At 42.6% G+C, this 27,757-nt stretch overlaps 1 protein-coding gene across 1 annotated transcript in view; it reads left to right on the top strand.

The window, feature by feature from the left end:
* The first annotated feature begins 3,876 nt into the window (after positions 1-3,876).
* Hibch (3-hydroxyisobutyryl-CoA hydrolase) overlaps positions 3,877-27,757 on the top strand; it is a 44,355-nt gene continuing 20,474 nt past the window's right edge. The window contains exons 1-7 of the mRNA XM_005373307.2: positions 3,877-4,077; positions 10,917-10,959; positions 14,697-14,837; positions 16,071-16,155; positions 17,425-17,505; positions 22,480-22,532; positions 27,144-27,222. Coding sequence (XP_005373364.1) covers positions 4,043-4,077; positions 10,917-10,959; positions 14,697-14,837; positions 16,071-16,155; positions 17,425-17,505; positions 22,480-22,532; positions 27,144-27,222 — 517 coding nt within the window. The 5' untranslated portion in view covers positions 3,877-4,042. The remainder of the gene's footprint in view (positions 4,078-10,916; positions 10,960-14,696; positions 14,838-16,070; positions 16,156-17,424; positions 17,506-22,479; positions 22,533-27,143; positions 27,223-27,757) is intronic.

A 27,757-nucleotide genomic window follows, 5' to 3' on the forward strand; every position in this document is an offset into this window, starting at 1 on the left:
CTCCTTCACGATCAGCTCCTCACTGTGTCAGATCTGGGAGCCTGCTTACCACATCCTAGAATGCCCTGGCTGGCTTCACACTGTGATTCTCCTGGCTGAGCTGTCATGTAGATGCCCCCACACCCTGCACAGCACCGCCTTTTGAAATATTCAGGACAGTGTCTGCTCGAGTTCCTATCCTCAAAGAAAGTATAGTTTAAGAGAGAAAATTAGCATCAGCAGTCAATTAGGCAAGAAATAATGAACTATGATACTGATCAGAAGTGTATTTCTAACTCAAGAAAGAAGTTAGTATCGGTTAAAGACATTGCAGGAAGACTGGACTGACGCGAAGTGTTCAAGATAAAAATTTTACAAAATGGTAAAAGGGGAGTGGTGTTTGTGGTATGAGAAATACAAGAGCTAAAACATAGAGGCAGAAAATCAACATTCTGTGCTCAAGACATCCAGGAGAGAGATGCAAGCGAATGGGAAGAAAGACAGGATAGCTCTACAGTGGATGGAGCTTTTCCTGTTTCTTCAGATGTCAGTCCATCCATTTGACCTGAAAGCTATAGACTACCACTGTCTAATGCAGATGTAATATAAGCCATGCATGACAGTGAAATGAAATAGGTGAAGTTAATTTTAACAATATATTTTCCCTCACTTCATAGATCTAAAATATTGTCACCTTAACATGTAATATGAACTTTTTACACGACTTAACCTTTTTTTTTTTTTCTGGTACCGGGAATCAAACTCACGACCTTGTGCTTGCCAGGCAGGTGCTGTGCCACTGAGCTAAATCCCCAGCCCTGACTTCACTTTTTAAATTTAAATTTTAGGAATTCAATTCCTCAGGTACACTAGCAAAGTGTCATAGCTCAATAGCCTCCTGTGTTGAGTGTTAACAGAGCATTGCATAGCTGTTGAGCAATAAATATTTATAATAATAGAGATCATTTAGCAGTTGAGCAATAAATAAAATATAGCATCCTAGGAAGTGCTGTCAGTAAAGTGCAGAATGAATTGGAGGATGTGATTGATGGTTGAGGGACAAGAGGGAAGGTAGATCTGGAATGAGCTGAAAGTGGACTAAAATGGTAGCATCTGGGTGTTAAGAGACGGGGGCAACACCTAACTGCTATGCTTTGATAATTGATTGGCAGTGAGAGAAGGAAGAATCAAACTTGGTAGCCAGCCTCCAAACAACCCTCAACGGTCCTGGCCTTATAGTAGTCCTACCACTTCATACTGCTCTGGGTTGGCTTGTATGGCCAATGCAACAAGCAGCGGTGATGGTCTGTCACCCTGAAAACTGGGTTATGAATGATACAATGGCCTCTGCATTTGTGATTCTCTCTCCAGCCCCTTGCCATGGAGAAAGCAAGGTGCTACTCTGTGAGCAGCACTGTGGAGAAGGTCCTCGTGAAAACGACTGGAAGCCTCCAACAACCACAGGGGTCTGAAGTGCTGCCTGCTGGTCGGGGGCAGGCACTCAGATGACTGAAATTCCAGCTAATCCCAGCCCCACGAGAGACCCTCAACCAGAGCCTACAACTCAGTCTTCCCCTGATTCCTGAATCTCAGAATCTCTAAGAAGCAATCTGTGGTCATTGCCTTAATCTCTCAATTCGGGGGTAATTTGGAACACAAATAGATAACTACAATATCAAACAATAATCAGATTTAAAAATAAAGAAATAAGGAATTCAATGAAGAGTTTCAGAGAGCAAGAAGTTAAAGGAGCTTTTGTTTTTGTTGATTTTTGTGGTCCTGGGGATCCAAACCAGGGCCTCTCACATGCTAGGCAAGTACTGTACACCCAATTTAAAAAGAGACAAAAAAATTGAATGAGTACTTTACAAAAGGTAATAAACTTTTGAAAAAGTGTTCAACATAGATACCAGGGAAATGAAAATTAAAAGCACAGTGAGATAGCAACACACACATACCAGGATGACTAACATTAATAAGCCTGACAACACAAAAATATTGAGGATATGGAGCAACCAAAATTCTTTTTCTATAAATTCAGATATAATTTACATACCATACAATTCATCTATTTAAAGGATACAATTAAATATAATAATAAGTCCTGACCCTAGCAAACGGTTAATCATAGAGTTACCATATGACCCAACACTGCCACTCCTGGGTATATGGAAATAAAAACAGAGTCCACATAAAAGCGTTATGTGAATGTTGCACAGCCTTATTCATAATAGCCCTGAAGTGGTAACAATCCAAATATCCAACAGCCGATGAAAAGGTACAAAAGTTACATAACCACACAAGGCAGTACTATTCATCAAGGAAAGGCGGTGAAGTACTGATTCACACTTTAGCATGAATGAGTCTTGGAAAGAAGTCAGTCACAGAAGACCACACATTATATGACTCCACTTACATGAATGTTTAGATAAGTAAATATATGGAGACAGGAAGTAGACTAGGGCTTTGTGTAGCGGGACAGGAGGCAGGAGGGATGGAGGACGACAGCTCAGAGGTACAGAGTTTCTCCATGGAATAATGAAAATATTTTAAAACTGAGGGTAGGACTCGTCATGTAATATGTATGAAAATGTGGGTACCTTGTTCCAAAATTATTAAGAGCAGAACATTAAAACCAAGCACAGGGCTCTTCTGAGTATGGCACCTTATGAGACACAGGTTGTATGCAGTGAAGCTAGGCAGACAAGGAAGACTGCGATCTCAGACTGCTGTGATGGGAAAACCTGTGCCCTTTCCAGGAAACCATGCTGGATAGCACGACCTGTCACCCGTGCCCAACGGATGACACCTGAGAGGTTGCATGGTGACAACTGCAGCTGGTTCAGGACCGACTGCAGGTCTCGGGTCCTGTTTTTCCTCTACACAGTGGGCACTTACTTATTACATGTGGCCTGGGTTACAAAGGTAATTTTTGATCAAAGTTTTAATAGTGTATCTCTACCAAGGAACCTATAGTAACTCCTATAGGGCTGGGGGGTGTACAGTACTTGCCTAGCATATGAGAGGCCCTGGTTTGGATCGCCAGAACCACAAAAATCAACAAAAACTGCTTTAACTTCTTGCTCTCTGAAACTTTTCATCGAATTCCTTATTTCTAACAAACATGTCAATTCTTTATTGGTGATGAAATTTTGCTGCTAGACATCTGGGTGAATCTGGAACTACTCCATAGCAGATTCTACCAGTTTAGTTACAAATCTTTGTTTCCATTAAGAATAAGCTACTTTCTGAACATAATTATGCAGGTAACAGGCATTTTTAGCTTAGTTGGTGAGGACATATCTATCACCTCTTAATCAGATATTCTTGTCTGTCCTTGAGGAAGATGGGGATTTATAACTTTTCCCAGTAAAAGTGGAAGTACCCTAAGTACAACGTGAAAAGAGTTTGGCTACCTTGGGGTAAGAGTAAACTACATTAATTAGCTCCCTGTTACCAAGTGTCTGTTTAATTCTCAAAGAATATTACATTTATATTTTTTAATAAAAAAGTATTAAAATTCCAAAAATGTTTGCATACCCATACTGTGATCAAATTAACAGGCTTCAAGGAAATAAACGGATTGGTTGTGTACACATACCAACTCCCCACGATGAATCTAATCTATCATTATGTACTGCAAACATATACTAATAAAGATAGAAATTAAAAAACAAATTAGTAGGCCAGGTCTGGCGATGGGTTCAGCTTTTCCCAAAATAACCTCTAGGGGGCAAAGTATCTTTCCGGTTAGTCAAGAACCGCGCTGTCTTCCTTCCGTTGTCAACTCTCTCTACGCATCTGCTGTGGCCCCGCCCCGTGTGGCCCCGCCCCGTGTGGCCCCGCCCTCTCATGGCCCCGCCCCATGCTGGCCCCGCCCAGGCCCGGCGCCTTTCTCCATTTCCTCCAGCGTTTGTTCTCGCTCCACCCCTCCGCGCCGCTTAGCGGAAAGGCCGGCGCGGGCCGCTCTGGCTGCCCGGAGGACTTGTTCTCTGTGTCCCGCGGTGGGCGGGTCCGACGCGAGCGTCCCGCTGCCCTGAGCGCAGACGGCGTCCTTGGCGCGATGGGGCGGCGGGCGGCGCTGGGCCTCGCGTCCAGGTGAGCGGGCTGCGGGGCGGCCGGGCGGCGGCGGGCCGTGGGGGGCGGTGGCGACTCCTGGCCTCCGTCCTGCCCCCGGGACCCAGCGCTTCCCTCCCGAGCCTCCTGTCCCTCCACAGCCCGGCCTCTTTTCGGGACAGGCGGGGACGCTGTGCCGGCGTCGCACCTGCTTTCGCTGTGACTTGATTGCCTAGCTTTATCGGGGTCCAAATCCCAGCGCTCGGGAGGCTGAGGCAGGAGAATTGCTCCGAGTTCGAGGACAGCCTGAGCTACAAAGCAAGACCCTGTCTCAGAAAAACAAACAGAAAAGCCCATAACAAAAAACATATGTGCCTCCTTTTCAGTCCCGTGTGGACGCGTGACAGCGGCGTGGCCGAGAAGGCGTGCAGACGCTCGCGGTGTGACAGTGCATTTCCCTGCCGCCCACGGCCCGACCCGACCCGGTCCGGCCCGAGGCCAGCGGGCAGCGATCGGGGCCTGGACGGTCCTGCCCCTGTCCAGTACAGTGGGCAGCTGGGCCTCCCGCAAGGGAACCCGTCCTTACTCCCTGGAAGCGCCCTAGGCCTTAGAGTTTGCTTGAGAGGTCTCCACGCAGAGGGTGGGCGTGTTTCCTTAGCAGTAGTTACTGTTTCCGAGGGAGGGAAGTGGCCAGTTGTGCAACATTGTATCCGCTGACCTGATTCTCAGATGTTTATTATACCCTGAAGAGTTGCATTTCTTGTTTTCTGAATGTTTTAAAATTAACTTCTGTGCCTCTACCAGCTCATGGAGAATATCCCTGCACACAGTTATTGCTGTTGCTTTTTAAAAAATAATGTTTTCAGCAAATACCAATTTTTTTGATAAGCAACGGGAAAGACATGTTTGTTAAAGTTAAGGTAGGTACGTGTGGTGGCTCATGCGTGTAATCCCCGCAGTCAGGGCTGAGGCAGGAGAACCACAAGTTTTAGGGCCCGTCTGGGGGATTTCGTGAGACCTTGTCTCAAAATAAAGAGGGCTGGGAATGTAGCTCAATGCAAAGGCCCTGGATTCTATCCCCAGCGCCACAAAACGAAAACAAAAGCAACAGCCGCAAAAACTGTCAGCCTGGCTTTATTCCACCCCGTATTTCAGGGTGCACACTGGCCAGGAGAGGCTGGAACTGGCTGGGGGTTTGGATCTGCCCTTTTCCAGAGCAAAACAGACCAGAAGCCGCGCTCTTCCGACCTCCTGTTGCCCACTACCCAAGAATAGAAGGGTTAGGAGAGGAGTGCCATGCTTGACACTATTGTGCCCAGTCCACTTGAACTCTGGCCTCCTGTGGCTTCCCTGGTACCTCCTACCTCTTGGTCCTTGCTTCACTCTTCACTGTTTATCTTTTCCTCCTGTCGGTTCACTCGGACAGTGTTTGTCCCCAGATGACTTCTCTGAAGTGTGTCCAGCCTGGTTTACCCTGACCTCTGGTGCCGGTTACCCCCATCTGAGCTCAGCTGTGCTTCACCTGGACGTTTGCACCCACGTGCAGCCTTTCATCCTGGTCTGTGTCTTGCTCCTGTCATTCTTACAGATTCTTCAATTGAAGCTCTGCACACTCCCAAACCTTGTTGCTTCCTGCTGAGTCAAAGTGATACAACATTCTGAAAGTTATCACTGGTTGCTTTGCACAACTTCACTGATGGACTTACCACTTCCCAGTTTAACTAGGCCGTGTCCACGAGGGCCACGTTAATCTGGCCAAGTTTGTCCTTCCGTGCTTACCGTCTTTGGAAAACTCTCAGAAGTAGGCCCCGGCTCTTTTCCCAGCCCGGATTTCAAGAATTTGGCCTCAGTTACTTTGCAAGCACAGCAATCCTTAGTCTTTTCTAGATGCCGGGCTGCACTGATCCAGGCACTTCTGTGATCGTGTAGCGGGTCGGGGCTACTAGATGTCCCTGCTGTTCGGTATGAAGGCCTTGAAGCCTGCCAGCACAGCAGATAAGAAACAATGCTCCACCAAAGTGATATTTCAACATCAGCACTGGTAGTGTCTTACAGGCGGAGTGTAGACAGGAGAGCCAGTTGGAGGGAGAGAGGAGGTGAGTCTTCAGATTGATCTTTAAGTTGCTGAGGCAGTGGCAAGCAGAAACACTGAAATGACACCCAGGATTTGGAAGCAGGTTTATTTCCCAAAATGCCAGGCCCTGAAGGCCCAGACAGGGAGGTTTTTAAGGAGTTGAAAGGGGTAACACGGAGGCAGAGTACTTGGCTGTCTTTGATAGGTTCTCACAATATGCACCACAGTGACCAAGCCCTTTCTAGGAGACAGGAGCAGCCAGAACTGCAACACGAACTATTACCTGGGCAACTAAGAAACTGCAGTGTACTAGCTGGCGTGGGGGCATTTTCTGTTGCACTAATAGCACTCCTCTTTCCATCTGCTCCATGCTCCGCTTGACTATGTTATTTCGGTCCTTGTTCTTTGGCTGCCTGTTTTCTATTTTACTTCTGCTTAGTTATTTCTTAGAGGCTCCATCATGATATATATATATATATGTGTGTGTGTGTGTATATATATACGTACACATATATATACACGTATATATACTCCCTCCCCCGCCCCGCCCACCTTGCAGAAGACAGGAAATGCGAGGCCAGGAAGCAGCATTTAGTGAGTGGGTAGATGACAGTAGTGACCAGAATGGGAATGGGGCCAACTCAGTCCAGAGGAGGCTTCTCAGGAGTTTAGAATTTGTTGCTATTGTAGAATTTAGATTCAGGGTTTCAATAATACCATCTTCCCCCTCAAAGACTGCATTTTTAGATGAAATCTATTTTTAATTTTTTGAGACAAGGTTTCCATGTGTAATCCCGATTGGCCTTGAACTTGTGATAAGTCCTCCTTCCTCAGTCTCCTAAGTGCTGAGATTACAGGCCTGGGCCATCACACTTGTCTTGAATCTTTGCAGTTTTAAAACACTGTACTTGCCCCAAACAAAATAACATAACAGCCTCCCAAATTAAAAACAACGAAACACATTTGTGGACTCTCCAGCTGCTCGCTCTCACCTCTTGCACACCGTTGAGAGGTGTGTGTGCCGCCGTGATTGGGTCTTCACGTGGCTTCCTGATGCGTTTTCAGTTCTGACTTCGCTTTCAGGAGCCAGTCTTTCTTCTCTGCTTGTTGAATGTCTCTAATGTCAGTACGAATTCAAGTTAAAATGGAATTCATACCACATCCCACAAACGAGCTAGGTCCCTTTCCAGGCTTTTCGGCACCTGCGAGCCCATTACTGGCAGTCCTTGCTTGAGGTCTGTGTCTGCTCTGCTCTTCACTTCATGACTCGGTCATTCTGTTGTCTCCCCCTTCGGCTGTGCCTGATGGATCTCCTGGACTTGATTTTCTGCCTGATTCACATTGTACCTTGCTCACTTCCGGTGTCATGATCTCTCTAAGCACAACTTCCATCATGTTATTTTCTTGCTTAAACAGTTTCATGAACAGCTGTTTCTTTTTCTAAAGCCTGTTTGCGTTGTTAGAAATTGCAGAAAATTCCTGAATGGTAAAGTTCTCATCCTCCTGAGACAAGTTTCTCTACTTCCATGTGCATTATAATCACCTGGAGAATTTGTCAAATGGATTTCCAGGGCCAGCCACACGGGCTCTTGGCCTAGCGGATGGTTTGCATTTCCAAGTCCCCAAGGTAGGCCAGTGGTGTGTGGAGCGCTGAGAAGCCAGGCTGCTGTTACCCACCCAGGTGGAATAAGCCTGGAAAGTGAATTGAGAAGGGAGGTGTAGCTGAGATGTGCGAGCTCTCTTCGGCTCCACCAGGTGGCACTAGAAGGGAAAGAAGCCCAGAGCTTCAGAATTTTTTGAGACAAGGTGTCCCTAAGTTATTAAATTGCCCAGACTGGGTTTGAATTTGGGATCCTCCTGCTTCAGATTGCAGGAGAGCACCACTGTGCCTGTCTGAATTACAAATGTTTCTACACATTCAGCCCTCTAAAGTGTGGCTACAAGTGGTGATAGTGGTCATACCACCTTTTTTTTTAAGTGGCTAGGCTGTTGCTTCTCAGGTGATGTCACAGAGTCCTTGAAATGAACAGACTGGCCTTTTTCACGCACCCTGTGCATATCTGCAGGTGCACACTGGCCTCATCAGGCTGCTGTGGCTACTGATTGCAGCTGTGGTTTCTCTCTATGTCTTCAGTACAGCTTTTAAAACAAGAAACATGCATCCCGGTGTATTTTTAGCCACAGTGCTTTTATGTGCACTGTCACTCTAGTTAGTTTCCTAAGGACAAGAGCTGTATCTTTTTGTGAACCTTTAAAAAGGTCCTGTTGTAGAAAACAGACCCAACACGGAAGGAACAGCACCGAGAAGGTTAGCAGGCAGTGTGTTTCACCCGTGGGCTTCTGACTAGGATCTCTCCCAAAGAACCAGCCGCCCAGAGGGGCCTCAGGGCTTTTAAAGAGAAAGTGAATGGGGGCGGGACAAAGGCAGATGTGGTGCATATGATTGGAGGATTGGGTGACCTCATGGGTTGCTAAGGGGGTTTAAGGATTTCAGGTTACATCATAAGGCTATCAGTTATACAAAGCAAGAAACATCTGGTTACATTTTAAATTACTTTGTAAGGCCATCAGTTACACAAGCGCAGCAAAGACAGGGTTTACATAAAGGCAGACATGTCTTGTTATTGGGCATCTGGACAGGTCTGGTTCCGGCAGGCATTCTTGGCAGGCTTTTATTTAAAACTTTAATTTCCCCTTCGGTCTGAAGCATAAAGATACAATTTCATGAATTTTCACAAACGAACATCCCGGTCCCTGACACTTGGATCAGGAAGCAAGATAATACCAGTATCTCAGCACCCTTCAGGGGCCCTTCCTGTGACTACCCTTTCCCATGTGCGTTTTAGTTTGTTTCATGGGGATTTGCATAGGGGACTCTGTGATTGCTGTGAAGCTGACAGTTTCCTGAGCATGGACGGGCGGGCATCGTGGGCCTGTGACGGGCGTCTGCCTCGAGCCCTTCCCGACTTCCTCCACCCTCCGCTGTGCTGACTGCTGCTATTACCGCTTGCTTTTGCCAAGCTGTGCATTTCTAGCCCAGCAAAAACAACAGAATTAGAAATGTTTTGTTTCATAGCTTTCTTTTTGTCATTTTGTTATAAATTCGAACATTTTGTTATAAAACTTTCCAGTAAGTTTTAAATGCTTCAAAATAAGTGTCAGTGGCTGTGTAACTGCTTATAGTTAGGCGTGCAAGTGTTCTGTTTACTTTGTCCAGCTTCTCCTTCATGCAAATAATTGTTATGAACATCTTTATAAATCAAACCTGGCAGGTACTTGTGGAATTTTTCAATTTTTATTTTATGTATTTTTCAGTGTAGATTTATTTTTGTTCAACAAGTTATTGTCTCAAGACCTAAACACAAATCAGAAAACAGTGCAGTTACTGCAATAGAATGTAAAGGACAGTGGTTTAGAATAACATATGAAGCATTTTTAGCTGGTTGTAAGCAAAGCTGTAAGAATTGCTTTCACGAAGAACTGCTGTACTCGTTCAGAGAGTAAAACATCAGCTTCGTTTTAAAATCATATGCACAGTCTTCAGTTCTGATAAATACAGTGGCATGTAAAACAGTGTACACAACACCTTTGCACATAACTATTGATGGAAAACGCATTAGGCTATTTGGGTTTCATTTGTTATTGCACACAACTCATTAAAATAATTGAATTTTGCCATGGTCCTTTTTAGCTAACTGTGGCTTTTGGGTACCACAACCCAGTGCTTGCTGATTTCTCCCTCTGAAAACTGGAAGCCTTTCCGTGTTCGTGTATCTGATGATATTCTCGTCTTGCAAGCACACGGAAGCAGGGAGTGACTGACAGCAGTACATACCTGAAAGACTGAGAGGAAAGTGATGATCGTACACACATGATATAAGCTAATCATTCGTGTTCAGCGGTGCCTGGGCCTCAGCCTCGGAGAATGAGTTGATGGCAAAATCACAAGTGGCCAGGTCGCGTTTTAAACTGATTCGCTTGTGACAAGGCACCCCATTTCAAGGCCGTGGCTCTGTATTTCCGTACTGCTTACATCTCCCAGCAGTGTCTGGAAATGCCTGTTTTATTGCATCCTTACCTGACTTTACAAACTTCATTTAAATATTGTTAGAGCATTTGTAAGTTCACAGAAAAATTGAGCTGAAAATTTGAGCAGAAAACTCTTGGCAAGTGTTCTAATGCCACATACCCACGATTACAGTGCCATGTAGCTTAGCTTTACTACACTGAACAGGTTTGTCTCTAACACGGATTCATACCCTCCACCCCACTACTCCTACCAGTCTTTCCGCTGACTCCTACTTTTGCTTTTTCCAGAAGGAAAGTCCCACAATCTGAGTATGGAGTCTTTTTGATTGAGTTCTTTTATTTAGCGCACTGGCGCTTCCTCTGTGTGTTTCTGCAGAATGATGGCGTGCTTCTCTTTATGGCCGTCACACGGAGATACCAACGTTGGTTTGTTACCGTTGAGGAGCATCTTCATTACTCCTAAACTTTGGCAGTTATGAATGACACTAACATAAAATTCACATGCAGTTTTCTTTATGTAACTTTTCAATTTGTTGAAGTCTAGGAATGGGATTGCCGGATCATGTGGCAAGAATATATTGGGTTTTGTAAGAAACAGCAACCCTTTCCAGATAGCTGTGTTGTTTCATTGTTGTCCCTATCAGCAGTGAATGAGCATTAAATCTTTCTTTTTTTGAGTAACTTTTAGAAGACACTGAAGCAGAAGGAGATGCAGTGTCTGTAAGTTGTGACATAATCACCCACATGACTGTGCTCACTGTATCTACATTTGTTTCAGGTTTAGTTTATTCAAGAGAACCGGCATCATCCTGCAGCACTTGGTGAGTCTGGGCTCCGCTCTGCTGACCTTTTCAATGCGTTACTGTGGTTTCAAATGCCGCTGTCGGGGAAGGAGAAACACCGGGAAGCAGGTCTCTGTGACGCTGGTCCATCACTGCTCTCATCCCGTGGCGCGGAACCCAGACACCAAACCTCATAGAGGGGGGCATGAGGTGATGGTGAAGAGTGTGGAGAAGTCCTAATGCCCAGGGCTCTGTAAGGGACTCACTACTTAACCTGATGCATATAAATTATCTGCTTTATAGTGCTTAGAAAGGGGAAGATAATGAATGTAAAAATACAGCATATTGCATGACATACACTTAGTTATATGTTAGTAATTTTGGCCTAATGGTACAATGCAAAGCTTAAATGTCGGGGCTGGGGATTTAGCTCAGTGGCAAAGCGCCTGCCTGGCAAGCGCAAGGTCGTGAGTTCAGTTCCCGGTACCGGAGAAAACCCAAAAAACCAAAAAAACCCAAAAAAACAAAACAAAAAAAAAACCAAAGCTTAAATGTCCTTAGCTTATCAGACTGCAAGAGAAAATAATTTTCATTCTCTTTTATATCCCTTGTAGAGCTTGACGAGTACCTTGCACATAAAAATAGCAAGTTAGCTGAGCGTGGTCATGCACACCTACAGTCCCAGGGAGCCAGGAGCAGGAGGATCACAAGTTCAAGCCCAGGCTGGGTGACTAGTGACTTAGTGACATCCTGTCTCAAAGTAGAAACTGGGCTGGGCTTTAATCCCTTGTACCATCTCCCCACCTTCCCAAAAGAGTCAGCTGTGTACTAGGTGCTATTCTAAGTCCTCAGTGTATGTTAGCTCAATTAATCCTCATCTTGTGGCATACATACTACAGATATCTTATCTGCAGCTCTAAAACCTCTAAACCAAAAGTGTTTTGTTGTTGTTATCTTTTGTTTATGGTAAATGCATTTGGTGGCAAAATCTGAGCATACTTGAAGCTCTTTTTTGTTTTTGGTCTTAATGTGAACATTCAAGGGTTGGTACAGAAATATAAAAACATCCGGCCATACTGTACTGATCCGGGCTTCCCTTGGGGTAGTTTTGAGGTAAGTAATATGTAGTGTGTTGTGGGCTCATCCCCAGTTTATGGGTCAGAAGTTGAGGACAGAGAGACTAAGTAACATTCCCGCCCAAGTGTCACGCAGCTGGTACGCGTGCAGCAGGAGAGAACCAGACAGTCTGGGCTCAGTCATTTACCTGCCGCCTGCTCCAGCCTCTGACAGGAGCCACTGACTGTTGAAAGGTGCCTCAGGTATGCGAAGTGGAGGTGGGTGTGAGACCAGGCGTCCCTTTGTGGCCCGGCTGTTTTAGTCAGCTGATACACTCGCAGGCTGAGGAGCCTCCAAGCAAAAGCACTTGGAAGAGTTTTGGGGGTTCCTATAACTGTAGACCTGGTGGAATGGGAAGACACAGCAATCCAGATCACGTGTGATGACACGGGGCAGAAGGCCCTCTGAGCGAGGGAAGGCAGCTGGACTCTCTGAGGTCCCCAGGGCCCATTGGTTCCTGGCCTGCTCGGGCAGGTGCTTCGGGGATAGACCCACCCCAAGTGGCCCCTGGGAGAGGACCAGTGTGGAGATTCCTGCATCCTGTTTGTGTCATAGCAGAGTGACGGTGGCAGGATTACAGGTGAGCTTATGAGACGGGACTAATTTGTGAGAATAGTGTCTCATTCCTGCTGAACCTTCCAGTACACGGAGTCGGGACTAGAACCCTGAGGGAGGGGAGGGTTCTGCACTTCTGCAGGAGCTTGTCAAGCCCTGTAGCCAGTAAGCCAGCGGATCCTGCGAGTGGGGTCTCGTCGTCCCTCAAGCACCTGTCAAAGCAAACCCAGAGCGCCCAGCGCTCGGGACCTCAGGAGAGTCCCGTTTGTCTTCCGTGCCTCAGATCACCTTCTGGCCTGTGTCACCTGTCCCCACTGACCTGGACTGCCGTGTCCTCCCGTTCTACCGTGTCTAAAGCAGTATGGATCACCGGGTTGATTTGGGCACAATGGTACTACAACAGTATTTGTGGGAAGCTCTTTTTCTCCCCTCTGCAATGCATTTTGAGCTCCTAAGCAGCATTTTAACTTAATGTGGAAGCTCATTTCTTCCATATTAATCAGACTGCAGAGGGAGCAGAAGCCCATGTCCAGTAACTTAAATATTCTTTAACTTAACGGGGACTCTGTGAACATTTCCGAGTGGGAGGACGTCAGAACTGTGCTCTGCAGTATTTCCTTGATGGCTCTCAGAAGGATGGGCTGTTGGGCAAGGGTTCCACAGGTGTGTGTGCCCAAGAGGTACAGTCGTACCAGTGTGGGGATAAAGCAATGGGGATGGAAAATAACTATCGAGAAGTCTTCTAAGAGAGGGATTCTGTGGTACTTAGTAACTGCCTCAAGTAGAGAGGCAAAGTAGAGAACAAAGTAGAATCAAAGTAGAGAACTTTTGAGTTCTCTATTTGAGTAGAGAACAAAGAAGAATCAAAGATAATACCGACATTTTGAGCTTGGTTGACTGAGAAAGTTGGGGTACTTTTACCTGGTACGAGGTGCAGGGGAGAGACACGGCGGGTGAGAACACATTTGGTGATGAAGCCAGGAGATGTTCTATTGTTTTTTTCCCTCTTTAAAATAAAAAATTAGTTATTTCAAACAGCTGACCTGATTTTGACTATTCCCAATACACACAAATGTGGTCTATCTGAGGTGAGAAATATGCCAGTTACCCAACCCAATCGTTACACATTGTATTAACGTACTAATATGTAGCCTTTTACCCAAAAGAGGATGAGAAACATAGAGCTGTAGAATTAGTTTAAAAAGAGGAGCGGGGGCTCTTGCCTCTCTCTGACAAGGAGGCCTGAGCCTTTGGCTCCCCTCGCTTTTATTTCCTCAGACACCGGAACAAGCAGTGAGGGCAGAGGAAGAGTCATCTGCCTCCTGTTATCTGTAGTGTACGCCCGGATTGATGTTTTCTCCTTTGTGCTCACAGAGAAGCTCAGTTAGGCCTCCTTGCAATGCATTTTGAGCTCCTAAGCAGCATTTTAACTGCTGTGGAAAAGCTCATTTCTTCCATTTAATCAGACTGCAGAGAGAACAGAAGCCCAGGTCCAGTAACTTAAATATTCTTAAACTTAATGGGGACTCTGTGAACATTTCCGAGTGGGAAGACATATTTCCAGATATTCATTCCAGATGTTCTTTCCAGTGGGAAGAATATTTCCAGATATTCATCACCAGTGGCTCTTCGTGTGTTGTGTCTTCCACCTACATTCATCACCTCCCTTTTCATTTTGTGTATTAAAACCTAGCCCAGGTACTTCTGCGTTTTCAAGTTGTCCCTAGCTATTATTATTTGCCCTAGTTTGCCTAGTTAGAATTATTTGCCCTCTTTTAGTCATCTTAACTTTCTTAGCACCTAATGTAGAGCCTGAAATACAGTAATAAATTAAAGGTTTAAGAATATTTCCTAGGCTAGGGAATTCTAGCACTAGGCTGTATTCTAAATCGGTTGATTCAGTTCACTTAGAAATAGAAAATTAAAAATTGAGGAAGTGTATGGTTCACTTTGGAATTGGTCCATCTCCAGAGTTTAACTTTAGAAACCTCCGTCCGAGGTACGTGTCTCTATTCCTGCAGTTACTAACGTGAAAACTGAGCATTTGGTGTGTGTGTTCTGCTGTGGAGCTGTGACAAGAGCGTGACTTCCCTCTGTCTCCGCAGCAGGCGTCGAGGTACACTGAGGCAGCCGGAGACGTGCTGTTGGAAAAGAGAGGCTGTGCGGGCGTGATCACCCTGAACAGACCCAAGCTCCTCAACACGCTCACCCTTCAGATGGTGCGGCAGATTTATCCGCAGCTAAAGGTGGGTCATTGTCTCAAGGCATCTGTGTGGATCCTTTCTGATGAACGAAGTCTGTTGTAATAGAACTTTGGGTCTCACACGGGCCCGTGGTTTGCTGTGTAGTCATCCTTAAACACGGCAAGTTTGGAAGAGTGAATCTCTTCCTGCCTCCCTTTCCTCAGCTGTGAATGAGGACGACGACCTTTCGTTAGAATGGTTATAAAGATCAAGTAGTATTTGGAAGCCGAACGCAGCACACTGTGTAGTTACTGCATGAATACTAGTCCTTCTGACTTCTGCTTCTCCATTCTTGACGAGTCTCTTCCTCTCTGTTCAGGACTCATTTAGTTCGGTCCTAAATCATGGCACATAGCAGTAAGTCCACTGTTGCAGATTAGAGTTAGACTAGAGTAGAAGAAAGTAGAAACTCTGATGTTAGAGTAACATTTTTGTTACTGTTATTCAGTATTGCCTTATTCTTTTGAAAGTCACCTTTCTGGCTACATTTCTTTATGTATTTATGTTTTTATTCTCTAAGTACAGATTTTATAGAAGCCCTGTTAATTTTTCTAATTTTTCATTTGGACCATTGTTCCAGTCCTTTGGATTTCATTGGCTTTTGGTTCTTCTTTCACTCATCTTTTCATTCTTCCTGGTGTTTTGGTGGTGTTGGAGATCGCCCCCAGAGCCTCACCCAAGCTAAGAAAGTGAACACTGCTCCTTTGAGCAGTCCGCCCCTCTTTCCACCTACACTAACTGTCCTTACCAATCCCAGATCCTTTGCTTATTTAATCAGTGTCATAGTGGTTTCATTCTGGTGCTTACAAATTTTTCAGTAGAATAGAGCCCTATATCACAGGAGAAAGGTTACTGCTCTATGAATCAGCACTCCTTTGGGTTGATTTGTTCACCAGATTTAGAAGTGTGTGTAACATAGTATGAGTAAACTACTACTTATTCATCTTGGTCCCAGAGTTGTGGCGGATATTTCAGATGTCATCGTGAAATTGGGATTATAGAATATGCTCACCTAGCAGCATTGTTAGACTAGTCTCTACTTGATCTCAGAAAAGAAAATGAACTTCTTTCCATGATTGGAAGGGATGGAATCCTTCCTTCCATGTATGCTTTCTAAGAGGTAGACAGGTACCACGAGGATGTACACGAATGTGTGTGTATTTGTGCATAGGGATATGTCTTCACTGAGTCTGTATTTACAATATGCTTATACCATCTCCTTTTATATTTTGATAGAAGTGGGAACAAGATCCTGAAACTTACCTGATCATTATAAAGGGAGCTGGAGAGAAGGCCTTCTGTGCTGGGGGTGATGTCATAGGTAAACTATTCGCCTGTCCCACGTAAATGTTTTTCTTCCACTAGAACTGATAAAGTGTTGGCAGATTTTTAAGGTAATTATAATTTGCTTTATTTTTTGGAATTTCTTGTTATAAGTTAATTCTTAAAAAGTTAGAAAAACTTAGGTTTTAATTAGAAAATGAGAATAGGGATTCTTTTTCTCTACTACACATGTATACTTCTGAAATTTAGATATTTCCCTGCGGCTCATCCTAAACAAAATGTCCCGTTACGGTGTAAGGGTCCACTTTGTGTTTTAGAGCAGATGATCTTAAGTTCTCCTAATCACATGACCTGGCAGTGTGGTCATGGTGAGTAACCTGCTGTTTTCCGGGTGTTACGTGCTCGTGTGTTTTCCTTCGTTTTCCCACTTGCTTTCCAGCTCTTTGTGACCCAGAGGAGGCACTGTCTATGTGCTGCCCCCACACCCACCTTAGATGCCAGTTGCAAGCCCCAGGTTGTGTGGCTAGTGCTTCTGACCCACTGGGTTTCACGCTGATTCCCATAACCCACTCCTCAGATTCAGTTAATTTGCGGGACCGGCTCACGGGACTCGGGAGAGCACTTCCGTTTAGTGCTTTACTGCGAAGGACACAGCTGAGGAGATGCGTGTGGCAGGGTGTGGGGGAAAAGCATGGAGCTGTGTGCCCACTTGCAAAGCGCCGTGTGCTCGGCTCCTTTTGGGTTTCCGTGTGGGGTTCATTGCAGAGCGTGGTGGAAGTGTGCAGAAGTGCAGTGCGCCAGAAGGGCCCAGTGGGCCGAGCAGGGAGGCGCAGGGTGGCCTGTCTGTTCAGCGGCTGCTCGCTCTCTGCAGACCTGTCCTCCTCGGTCTGGGGCAAGACTCCTCAGATGAGGATCCCGTCATCTGCTCTCAGACAGGATGAGTCAGAAAATGGCTGCGTGACCAGCTCCAGGCCAGGAGAGCAGGGAAGATGGTAGTATGTGGCCTGCTTTGAAGAAGAGAAGTTCTAGTGACAGCCAAGAGCTGTGGATGAAAATAAAATCAGCCAAGCAAACAAAAGCATAATAGCTCCGTAAACAGAATAAGGGGTTTTGTTTTGAAGCTTGGACATTCAGCTGTGGATCTCTTAGTATGTGTGAGGCATGGGTAACTTCAAATCTTTACCAAACAATTTTAGAATCCTTCCTCCCTATAGTATTTAATTGTTATAGTGCTTCTAATTCATTTGGCCATCTTGCCTAGAAAATACCTTTTTGATTATAATTGTTCCTTTCCTTCCTTCCATAGCAATCTCAGAAGCGGCAAAGGCAAAACAGGAGCTGATCCGAGTTTTCTTCAGAGAAGAATATACGCTGAACAATGCCATCGGTATGTGTGCTCTGAGAGCTTGAAAAATGGAATCGAGATGGGGTGGACCGCATCCAATATGATTGAAGATATAACCAATAGGTGTGTGTGTGTGCGCGCGCGCGCGCGCGTGTGTGTGTGTGTGTGTGTGTGTGTACACATGTCATACTGGGGATTGAATCCATGGCCTAAGCTACATATCCAGACTTTTTTTTGAAAGAGGTAAGGAGTAAGGTTTTGCTAAATCACTAAGTTGCCCACTCTGGACTCAAACTTGTGATCCTCCTGCCTCAGCCTCCCAGAATGCTGGGATTACAAATATGTGCTACTATGCTGGGCTCCAATGGGCATTCTTATTTATGTGTTTGGCATAAATAAAGCTGATTAGACCTCTCTGGCTGCTTATTCCAGGGCAATTATACTTTAATATTGTTAGGCTATCCCTGATATTTCTCATAAAATCAATGAGAGTACAGATTCCTGATCAGATAGTTAGCTTTCTTGGTTAACAGAAAAATTATGTTCCCAATTCCTATGTAAAATAAAGTATCATTTCTTAATTTTTGAGGAACTCTGGGGTGAACATTTCTTTATGGTAAGGTTTTAGGTTTCAGTGGAAGCAAGGCTGTATTTTATCAATTGTTTTTTGAAAGTTAAATTATGGGGAAAAACGCAAATACAGTGTACCCATCAGTCCAGGCAAAGAGATATTCAGTATTTTGCTTTTGCCTGATGTTGTAAAATTCAAAGGAAATATAATACTACCAGTTTCTAAACTATGATTCACACATTCTGTGATTTTTTTTTTTCCTTTGTTCCCTTACTTTCTCTCACCAAAAGCAACCATTGCATTAATTTGTATGGTATCCTCTTAGACTGTATTTTATATTTTTATTACATGCTTCTGTAACAAGAGTCTTACACTGTATTTTGAAAAATACGTGAATATCATCTTACAAAATACTGATGCTCCCAGACTTATGGTGGTGTGGAGGCACCGCACGTTCCGTAGAAACTGCCCTTCAGCTTTGGGATTTTGGTCTTTTGTGAGCAGGTGAAGTGCAGTTCGTCGCACGTCCGATGCTCCGCAGCAGCAGCCTGCAGCTCCCAGAGAGCTGCGAGGTCGCGGGGTCACCAGTGGTGCTGCGGTGTGCTGTGTGGCCAGGCTATGATGGTGGGAGGTTAGGTGTACTGAGGCATTCTTTTTTTTTTTTTAAGAGAAAACATAGAAATAAAAATAAGAGTTTCAAAACAGGTTAATAGGAGAGTAACAATAATTAGTACACTGCGAGTTGTTATTTTATTGTAGTTGCTCCGAGTACAAGATGTAACATGAAATATGGTCCAGACAATACTACCACAAACCTGTCTTTTCAGTGAACTAAGAGAAACTAACTGTATAACTGTCTTAACTATCCTGTGTATATATATATATTTTTCCTTTTCCCTTCCTTCTTTTCTCCTTTTCCCTTCCTTCTTTTCTCCTTTTCCCCACCCTAGTTTCTCTTTCCTTTTGAGCAGTTTCTTCCAGTTTCACAATATCTTTTGTACATTTTGGATCTTAATTACTTGTTCATCCTCTCACACCAGGAGACAATACGATGTCTAGACATGTGAGTCAGATTTATTTCACTTATGAGGATGGTCTCGAGTTGCATCCATTTACCTATAAAAGTCTCCAATCTATCCTTCTCAAAGGCTGAGTAGTTCTCCATTATATATAAAAAAAAAAAATCGCATCTTTTTTATCCATTCCTTGGTTGGTGGGCATTTGGGTTGCTTTTAAGATTTAGCTATTACAAATTGTGCTGCTATAAATGTGGATGCATGTATACCACTGTGGTATGATTTATCTGGAAAGATGCCCTCCAGAGGAATAGCTGGGTCGAATGGGGCCTGTAGTCCTAGCTTTTTGAGGAGTCTCCTTACTGATTTCCACAGTGACTGCACCAGTCTGTACTCCCAGCAACAGTGGAGAAGACTTCTTTTTTCCTCACAGGCCCCCAGCATTTGTTACTGGTTGATTTTTTTTATTTTAGTACCAGGAATCAAACTCACAACCTCATGCTTACCAGGCAGGCACTGTGCCACTGAGCTATATTTCTGACCTGGTTGATTTCTTGATGATAGCCATTGTTCCTGGACTGAGATGGAATCTCAGTGTTGTTTTAATTTACATCTCTCGAATGATCAATGATGTTGAATATTTTTTCATGTATTTGTTTGTTGTTTGTATTTCCTCATCTGAGCAGTGTGTGTTCATCTCAGATGCCTATTTTGGAGTTGGGTCTTTGAATGTGAGGGCCTGAGTTTTTTCAGTTCTTTATATGTTCTAGGATGCATTCTCAGCTTACAGTATTTTCAATTTAAGATGGCTTTGTTTTTAAATTCTTTGCCAAAAATATGACTTTTTACTTCATCTTTTGTCATGTCTACTCTTGGATTTTTATAACCTTGCATATAAATTTAAGAATCATTTCGTATGATTCCACAAAAGATCCTATGAAGATTTTGATGAGACAGTGAATTGTGGATTTAATTTAGGGCAAACTGACATCTTTGATATTGAGTCTTTCCTCCTTGATTGCTTTATCTCTTCATTCATTTTTCTGGACATCAGTGAATTTCAGTGAAGTTGCCAAGTTGTGCAGCCATTACTGTGTCAGTTTAGGACATTTTCATCCAGTTGACTTTTGTGTCCTTTGATAATGTCTTGTAAGTTTTCTTGATGAAGATCACTTTAAAATTTTCTTTTTATAGATTTATTCTTGGGTAGCTTGTAGTTTTTGTTAGTGCATTTAGTGGCTATTTTCCTATTTTCTAAAGTGATTATTTCTATCATATACAAATGCTTTTTATTTTAATATATTATATCCAGCAACCTTACTGAAACTTGTTGTTAATTCTAATGGTATTTCTGTGGGGTTTTTCAGCTTTTTGACAAAGGGAATTCTATCATCTCCATGTAATTTTTCCATATCTTTCCAACCCTATATTTATGAGTTTTCTTATTATAGTTTAGCTAGAACCTCAATTATAAGATTGAATGCGCATCAATCAGAAAGGCTTTTAAAATTTAAAATTAGGTATAAATCTCCTTATAAAGATTTGTATCAATCTCCTTATATGAAGTTAAGGGCATTTCTTTTATTCTAGCCTTATTTTCTTTGCTTCAGTTTTAATGGTGGTGTTTATCTCGTGCTTGAACATCCCCTCCCTCAGACTGTCCCTCTCTTGGGTAGAGCACTGGCCTCCTTACTGAGTTCCTGTATCAGTGGATGGAGTTTTTCTAGTCTTGTTTTACAAATGCAATAGTTCCTCCTAACTTGAATCTTTATGCAGTTACCTGATTGTGTAGTTCGTAATCTTTGACTGTAGCTTCCACTCAGCTATTGACTTTGAGTTTCTTATGTGTTTCTGGCATCTGGAGATTCTCTCGGTTGACTTTGAAATTGTATATAAATTTAGAATTAGTTTTTCTATAATTCGTATGGTTTTGGAGGAGGAGAGGAATAGAGGACTATTTTCCTACATTAGCCCAGTGAACCAAATTGAATGAATATCTGTCAGTTCTTTAAATCCAAAATTCTACCTATCAAACTTGCTTATAATTTGTTTTATTCATATTCTCTATACCAGCACTGTCCAGCAGGACTTCCTGCACTGATGAAAATATTCTGTATGTATGCTGTCTAGGGAGCCAGTGGCCACATGCAGCTGTTGAACATATGAAAATGTGGCAATTATGACCAAGAGACTGAGCTTTAGATTTTATTTAATTGTAGTTAATATCGAAATGGTTATACATGATCAGTGGCTGCTATTTTTGTGCAGGTTTGTATTAATAAAGGTTAGAAGAGAGAAAACCTCTAAGCAGTTTGACAAGAGAATTTGGTGCGATGTTAACATACAGAGTCTTTGGGGTATAATTTGTGTATGTTGTAATGACATAACAAGACATTGGACAGATTCTGGCTTTGTGTCCTGCATCAGTTAGTGTCTAATAATTTATATCTGAAATGTGTGTATCTGTTGTTGAAGTGGGGTCTGTGTGTATCTGTATCTCTACCCCAACCAATAATTTCTTTCCATAGTTTCTAGGGAACTGCAGGTCAAAACTGAGGGCAGTAGAAGTCCTTGTGAATGTGAAATTCAAGTTGAGCTTTGGTGGCTCGTTGGCTAGTTGGGAATACTTTCAGAATAGCTCAGTGGACCAAAACTACGCAGTTTTATACTGACCTTTGTAGGGAGGTTAACACTGGCAATGAGCTATGATAGAATTACAATGATTTATATTTTTGTGTTCTAACCAGTTGTCCCTCTCAGAGGAAAAACAAAACAAGGAAAGGACGTAAAAGTAAACAGTAAAAAGACAGTAAAAGGGAAAGACAGTAAAAGTGCGTAACAGAACTGTTAAACTTTAAGGATATCTGAGGGCATATATTAAATCTCATTCTATAGATGAAACTTATTGATATATATGAGATAAGACTTTTTCTGATACGCATATATATCAAAAATAACTTCTCTGTGTATACTTATCATTTAGTGTCTGATTGAACTGCCAATTAATGTAATGATAAAGCTGGCTCTTCTAACTCCCAGACCATGTTTTTTTTTTTTTTTTTTTTAGTATTATATGCTATATTTTGCTGTATGCATCCAGATACTTCATTGTAGAGAAACTAAATATGTTCTTTAAAATATAACTGTGTACATAAACATTGGAGGCATAGGTTAATTATATATCCCTAGAGTTATACAAGATTTAGATTTGTGTTAAATTTAAGGTTGAATTATTAAACAATAATGAATAATTAATATTGTTTATAGATTGGTATTTAAAAACTAAAGTATTTTATAAGTCATATAATGGTTCTCTTTGATATTTCTTACAAAAGTTTCCTAGGAAATGTAGTTCATATAATGTGAGTTTTAGAAACAGTGAATATATTTTAAACATTGCAACTATAATTGCCATTCTGTTTCTTTTAGCTTCTTGCCAGAAACCTTATGTTGCACTTATTGATGGCATTACAATGGGTGGGGTAAGTAAACTTTTCACTTGCTTCATGGACAGGAATGAACTGTAGTAAGAATGAGTTAATAATTATTAAATGAGGTGAGATGATGAATGTAATACAGTAGAGCTCATTGAAGCAGAATCGTGCTTGGACTGGATTTTTTTGTCCTGCTGGATTTGTGATGTATTTTCTTCTAGCGCTTTTAAACTGTCTCAGCTCAAAAGAACGTTGTGTATTCTTATGTTACATACTATTTTAACTTTGAAATTAGCAAACTTTCCTAAGCAATAGAGACTGAGTACATTTTTTGTTTATATAGGCTTTTTTTTTATTTTAAAGACAAAAAAACTAACAAAACAACAACACTGAAGACAAAAACAATAAAACACCTCAAAACAAAATGATAGGAACTAACAGTGGTTGCTACATTACATACTGTCATCTTCAACGAAGTTGCTCACTCCACCAGATACAAGAATGCAAGTTTGATCAATCAAAGAAGGTGCAGCTCTGTATCGTTTCCAGTGTTTTTTTATTACTTGTTAGACTTTTTTCTATTTACAAATTAACTGCTTGCTTTGAACAGCTTCAGAAGAGCACCTGGAATATTTAGGCTTTTTCTTAGACTCAATAATGAAACTGGTTGCCTGCATTATATCCACTTAGTGGAAGTGCCTGTAATCTTTATAAAATCTCCAAAGCAGAAAAAAAAAAAAAAATCTCTAAAGCGGCATTCTTGTTGGTCAACAAATATTTACCTCTGTGCTACTATAAATAATTCTAAAATGTAACAGGTCCTGAAGAACTTGATAGGGAGTTAGAGAAGACATAAATTTCAGTGCAAGTGGAAAATGGCATAGCCCTGACTATGGCAGAAGCCTCTGAGGAAGCGAGGGGCCAGAATGGATCTTCACGGCAGAAAAGTAGCTGCGTGGAGAGCAGGGGGAATTGAACCGAGCCTGGAAAATAGTACAAGGAGAAAAAGTAACACTTTCACACCTCACAAGGGTCGTGGCTGACAGCCCTAGGACAGAGAAGAGAAGCGTAGCAGATCTGTGTGACATGACATGCGAAGCTTCTGGGTGAATGCCTGAGGACCCCCAGGAGACTTTATGCTCAGCTCCAGTGCAGAATGGCGGCTGGGTCAAAGTGTGATTGGGTAAAGGGTACGACTCTGCGACAGTAAACTGGAGCGAGCTCGGCAAGACCTTTTGTTTAGATTCTTCTTGGCCTTGTGTGGCATCCCTTTCTGCTGGCCGTGAGCCAGGATGCCTTTCACGGGAGGATCTAGTGGGGTGCTGTCAGGAGAGGTGGGTCAGGGAATTCCTTTATTACTTGCGCACCTTCAGAAAACTAGGGGAAAGTCAGAGATGTTTAATAGACAGCTGACTCTAGAGAGATTAGGGATGGGAGAATAATTTAAATTATTAATGGTATAGATAGTACTTGAAGTCCTGGGCTGGAGATCACCTAGGGAATGAACGTAGACAGGCCAAAGTGCACATGAAATGGAATAGAAAGATGCCATCAGATTAAATTTTGTACGTGTTAAGGGGATTACAAGTGGCCGGTCCTTTGACATAAGACAGGAAAATTATGAGTCTGCCACAGGGCTCTACACCTGCTTCAGCATGGATTCACATTTACAGTCCCAAGATTTTCAAGTGGTGTGGCTTGAAGATTCCCCCCAAGCTTCATCTTTGTGGAAGATTATTCAAGGCGCTCTTGATGATATTTGTGTCCGTGGCCTCTTGTCCTGAAAGTTTTTTGTTAAAATCTCAAGGCCTTTTATTTCATTCATTATTTTATCAGCTGAGGCTAAAACAAAATAGAGAACTGAACTAGGCAATACAGGATCTATAGTTTCTACATGCGAGTATGTGGGGCTTTAACTTCTTTCCTCCGTGGAGTTCAGCGGGGGCAAGGAGTTGGTCTCTGACTTTGGGAGGGCGTGCTGCTTCCTGCAGATGTGTGGGGGATGGCTAGTCTGGGAGAGCGGTGTTGGGCAATCACAGAAGGGCACTGCAATAGATACATGCTGAAAGCCGGAGGAGGAAAGTGGCGTGTGTTGTGTGAAGCTGAAGCACAGATGTAGGTTGGTTCTACTTGAAAATTGGATGAAGAAACCTTTTTTGATTGAAAAGAACAGAGACTCAGGCAGATCCACCAAAGAGAACAGGGCGGGCAGCCAGGTGCAGGGCTCCAGTGGGAATCCAAAGACAGAGCCACCCGCCTCATCTTCTGGCAAGTGGGACTGCAGCTGTGGGCTTTTGGAGTATTTCAGTGGTGTGTTCGCTCCTTCTCTCCCTTTGACCATCTCTGCTTCTCTGCATGTTTGTTTCTCCTCTGTGTTGTGTAAGCTGCAGCCTTCTCAGGCTTTTGGTTCTACTCCCAGCTTTTACATGGCTCCACATCTTCAACTCACATTTCAAATGACTTTCGAGTTTCATTGCCTGTCGCTAACCAATGCCTGCCCACTGTGTTTCAGTTTAAACAGCTAAGTGTAGGAACTTTGCCTAATTCCCCTCCTGCTCACTCCCTGTACCTCCAGATTCTGGTTTGTCTGAGTCGGCTGCCCTTGGGTACATTGTCACCCACACTTGGAGGTCCCTTCTAGAGCAAATGCCACTAGAGAAAAGGCAGTGATTGGCAGGTGGTGGCCTTCTGTTGTACAACTTGGCAGGTGGTGACCTTCTATTGTACAACTTCCTTACTTTAAAATTACATGAGCCATTGAAATTGTACAAGCTTACAATTTGGAGGAATAGCATGAAACCTGTGGCTGGTGAAATGAGCACAAGAAGCTGAAGTGAGAGGCGGCTGGGCCAGGTTATGTGGAACCTTACAGGCTGTGGAGTGGAGCTTGGAAAACAAAAGCAAAGCAAGAAAAGTGTGTGTGTGTGTGTGTGTGTGTGTGTGTGTGTGTATCAAAATCCATCCTGTACAGTGTAGTTTAATGTAATAGAATATTCATATACTGCATATTGTTATATAATTATATCAGATAGATTTGCACATTCATTTAAATATAAGAGATACAGAAGAGGAAATTTGAGGGTTGCTGACCAAGGTGATAAAAGCTATGTCTCTGGGGAGAGAATGACAAAGGTAGGGTTGAGAGCTGTGGGCAGACTTCACCTTTATATGTAAGTGTTTAATAAAGGGTACAGTCTGTGCTGCTTCTGGAATTCAGAGTTAACTGAAAGAGGAGGGGCGTGACCATAGCGCTGAGGCACGGTCGCCTGTCGAGGCCTGGGAGCAGGCCTGCAATCTGTGCGTGAGGCAGCTCTGCTGCATCCACGCCCAGGACAAACTCACTCAGCGGCACCCTTTCTTTTAAAGTTCTTGCAACACATTTCTGAACAGTTATACATTTTCAGTTAGGGTGTGATAAACTAAAAGTAAAGAGTAGAGACTATAAAATATAGGAAACTACTAATATATCTAGTGTTTTATTTTTATAAGAATTGTAAGATTTCACTGGAGTCTGGAAGTATATACAATCTAATCTGTGTTAATATCGTCAGTTGACAATGCCCTAATGCAGTTCCAATAATATAAATAGATTTGCCTGTGCACGGTGGGTGTGCTGTTACGAAGTTAATCTGTAAATGTTGACAGCAAAGGATGTAGGTAGTGACCAAAGGATCACACATTTCTAAGTTTATGGATATGAACTATTTTAAGTTTAGCACCCAGTACATAAAGTTAATAATAAATTGCATATGTTTCTAAGTATGAATGAAGTTTTAAGAACTTGTAAGCAACTGAATGTGAAAACTTTTGACAAAGTTGAAGAAATTTTCATGAAAAATTAGAAGAATCAGCAATGAAAGCCTTTCTGTTTAGCTGCCACTTAACTCTTCCTGAGGGCTTGGCATTTTTTCAGATGCTTCACCTGTTTAATTAATGTAACACTGTGGTTTCAGAGACTGTAAACTGGTTAAGAAGGACTAATATGACAGGAGCTAAAACGGTAATCTCTGAGTATTGTGAAAAGCAAGATAGGACAGTGATAGCAGTTGACATAAGTTGGATCTTTGTCATCTCGTGTACTCCCACTTCAAATATGTGTGGTGTTCAGAGGCAACTGGTATTTGCCATTTTCAGTGACATCCAACAAGTTTCATGCTTTAGTAATCAATTTTTAAGAGCTTTATAATTGGCCCCATTAAATGTTGTATCTGAGAAAAATGACATGGCTGATTTAATTTAATAAAATATGTACATAAATAAAGTATGTTAAATTTTCTTTTCAAAATTACTAGAGTTTGCTAGGCTAGCAGCATTGTTCTTTTTTGATTATTGGTACCGGTAGTAAGCGGCACTCTGTGATTCTCAGAAGAATCAGTATTCTATGCTGCATCACCTTTGAAGTGAGAGGAACTGGGAATGGGACCCTGAAGCCTAGCTCAGAATACTGATAGAAACCTCTTGGTTAAATCAATTTTGAATATCAGGGATTTGCTTATGTGTCATCTGAAACTGTATGCATGAGGGTTTCTTTCCTGCCTATACCCTGAAACAAATTCCCATGGAGTGTAAAGATTATTTAATGGCTTTGTAATATGTATATGTTTATGCTTTTAATTTTTACAGTATTTTAAAACCAAACTGTTTTCCTCATTTCCTTAGGGAGTTGGTGTCTCAGTTCATGGACAATTCCGAGTGGCTACTGAAAAGTCTCTTTTTGCAATGCCAGAAACAAGAATAGGTAAAAACCCAGAAATTCTTCATACTTTTAGAACCATCTTTCTTTAATACATTTCAGGTTGTACTGTTATCGAAGAAGTCAGTGGACTCTTGTATGACATACAACAATGAAAAGACTTTTAAAAACAAGAAGACACCAAAAAGTTTACATTAGTTCAGTAATACTGTCAAAACACAAAAGCAAGAATATTTAACTGGGGACAGTAATACACTGTAGTTAATTTTAGATGGATATTTTTTGCATTTAGATCTATAATCCATTTAGAATTTTCATGTATGACATGAGTCATACATAACGTTTATTAATCTATATGTGGAAATACAGTCATTCCAGCACCAGTTTTTCTATAACATTACAGATTTTTTATTAGTACTTGTTTCCAGCACATGCATTTTACAGTCATCTTGGGGCAGGTACATAATACAACTTGCTTCCTGTTTTTAGATCCCTTTCCCCTCCTGTCCCTCTCCCTTCCTCCTTCCTCTAATTCCCCTCTCCCCATTCTCATTTTTATTGATATTATTAATCTAGCTCA

The sequence above is a fragment of the Chinchilla lanigera genome, unplaced genomic scaffold (assembly GCF_000276665.1).
Source record: "Chinchilla lanigera isolate Chin_1 unplaced genomic scaffold, ChiLan1.0 scaffold00002, whole genome shotgun sequence".
In the NCBI taxonomy this organism is placed as follows: Eukaryota; Metazoa; Chordata; class Mammalia; order Rodentia; family Chinchillidae; genus Chinchilla; species Chinchilla lanigera.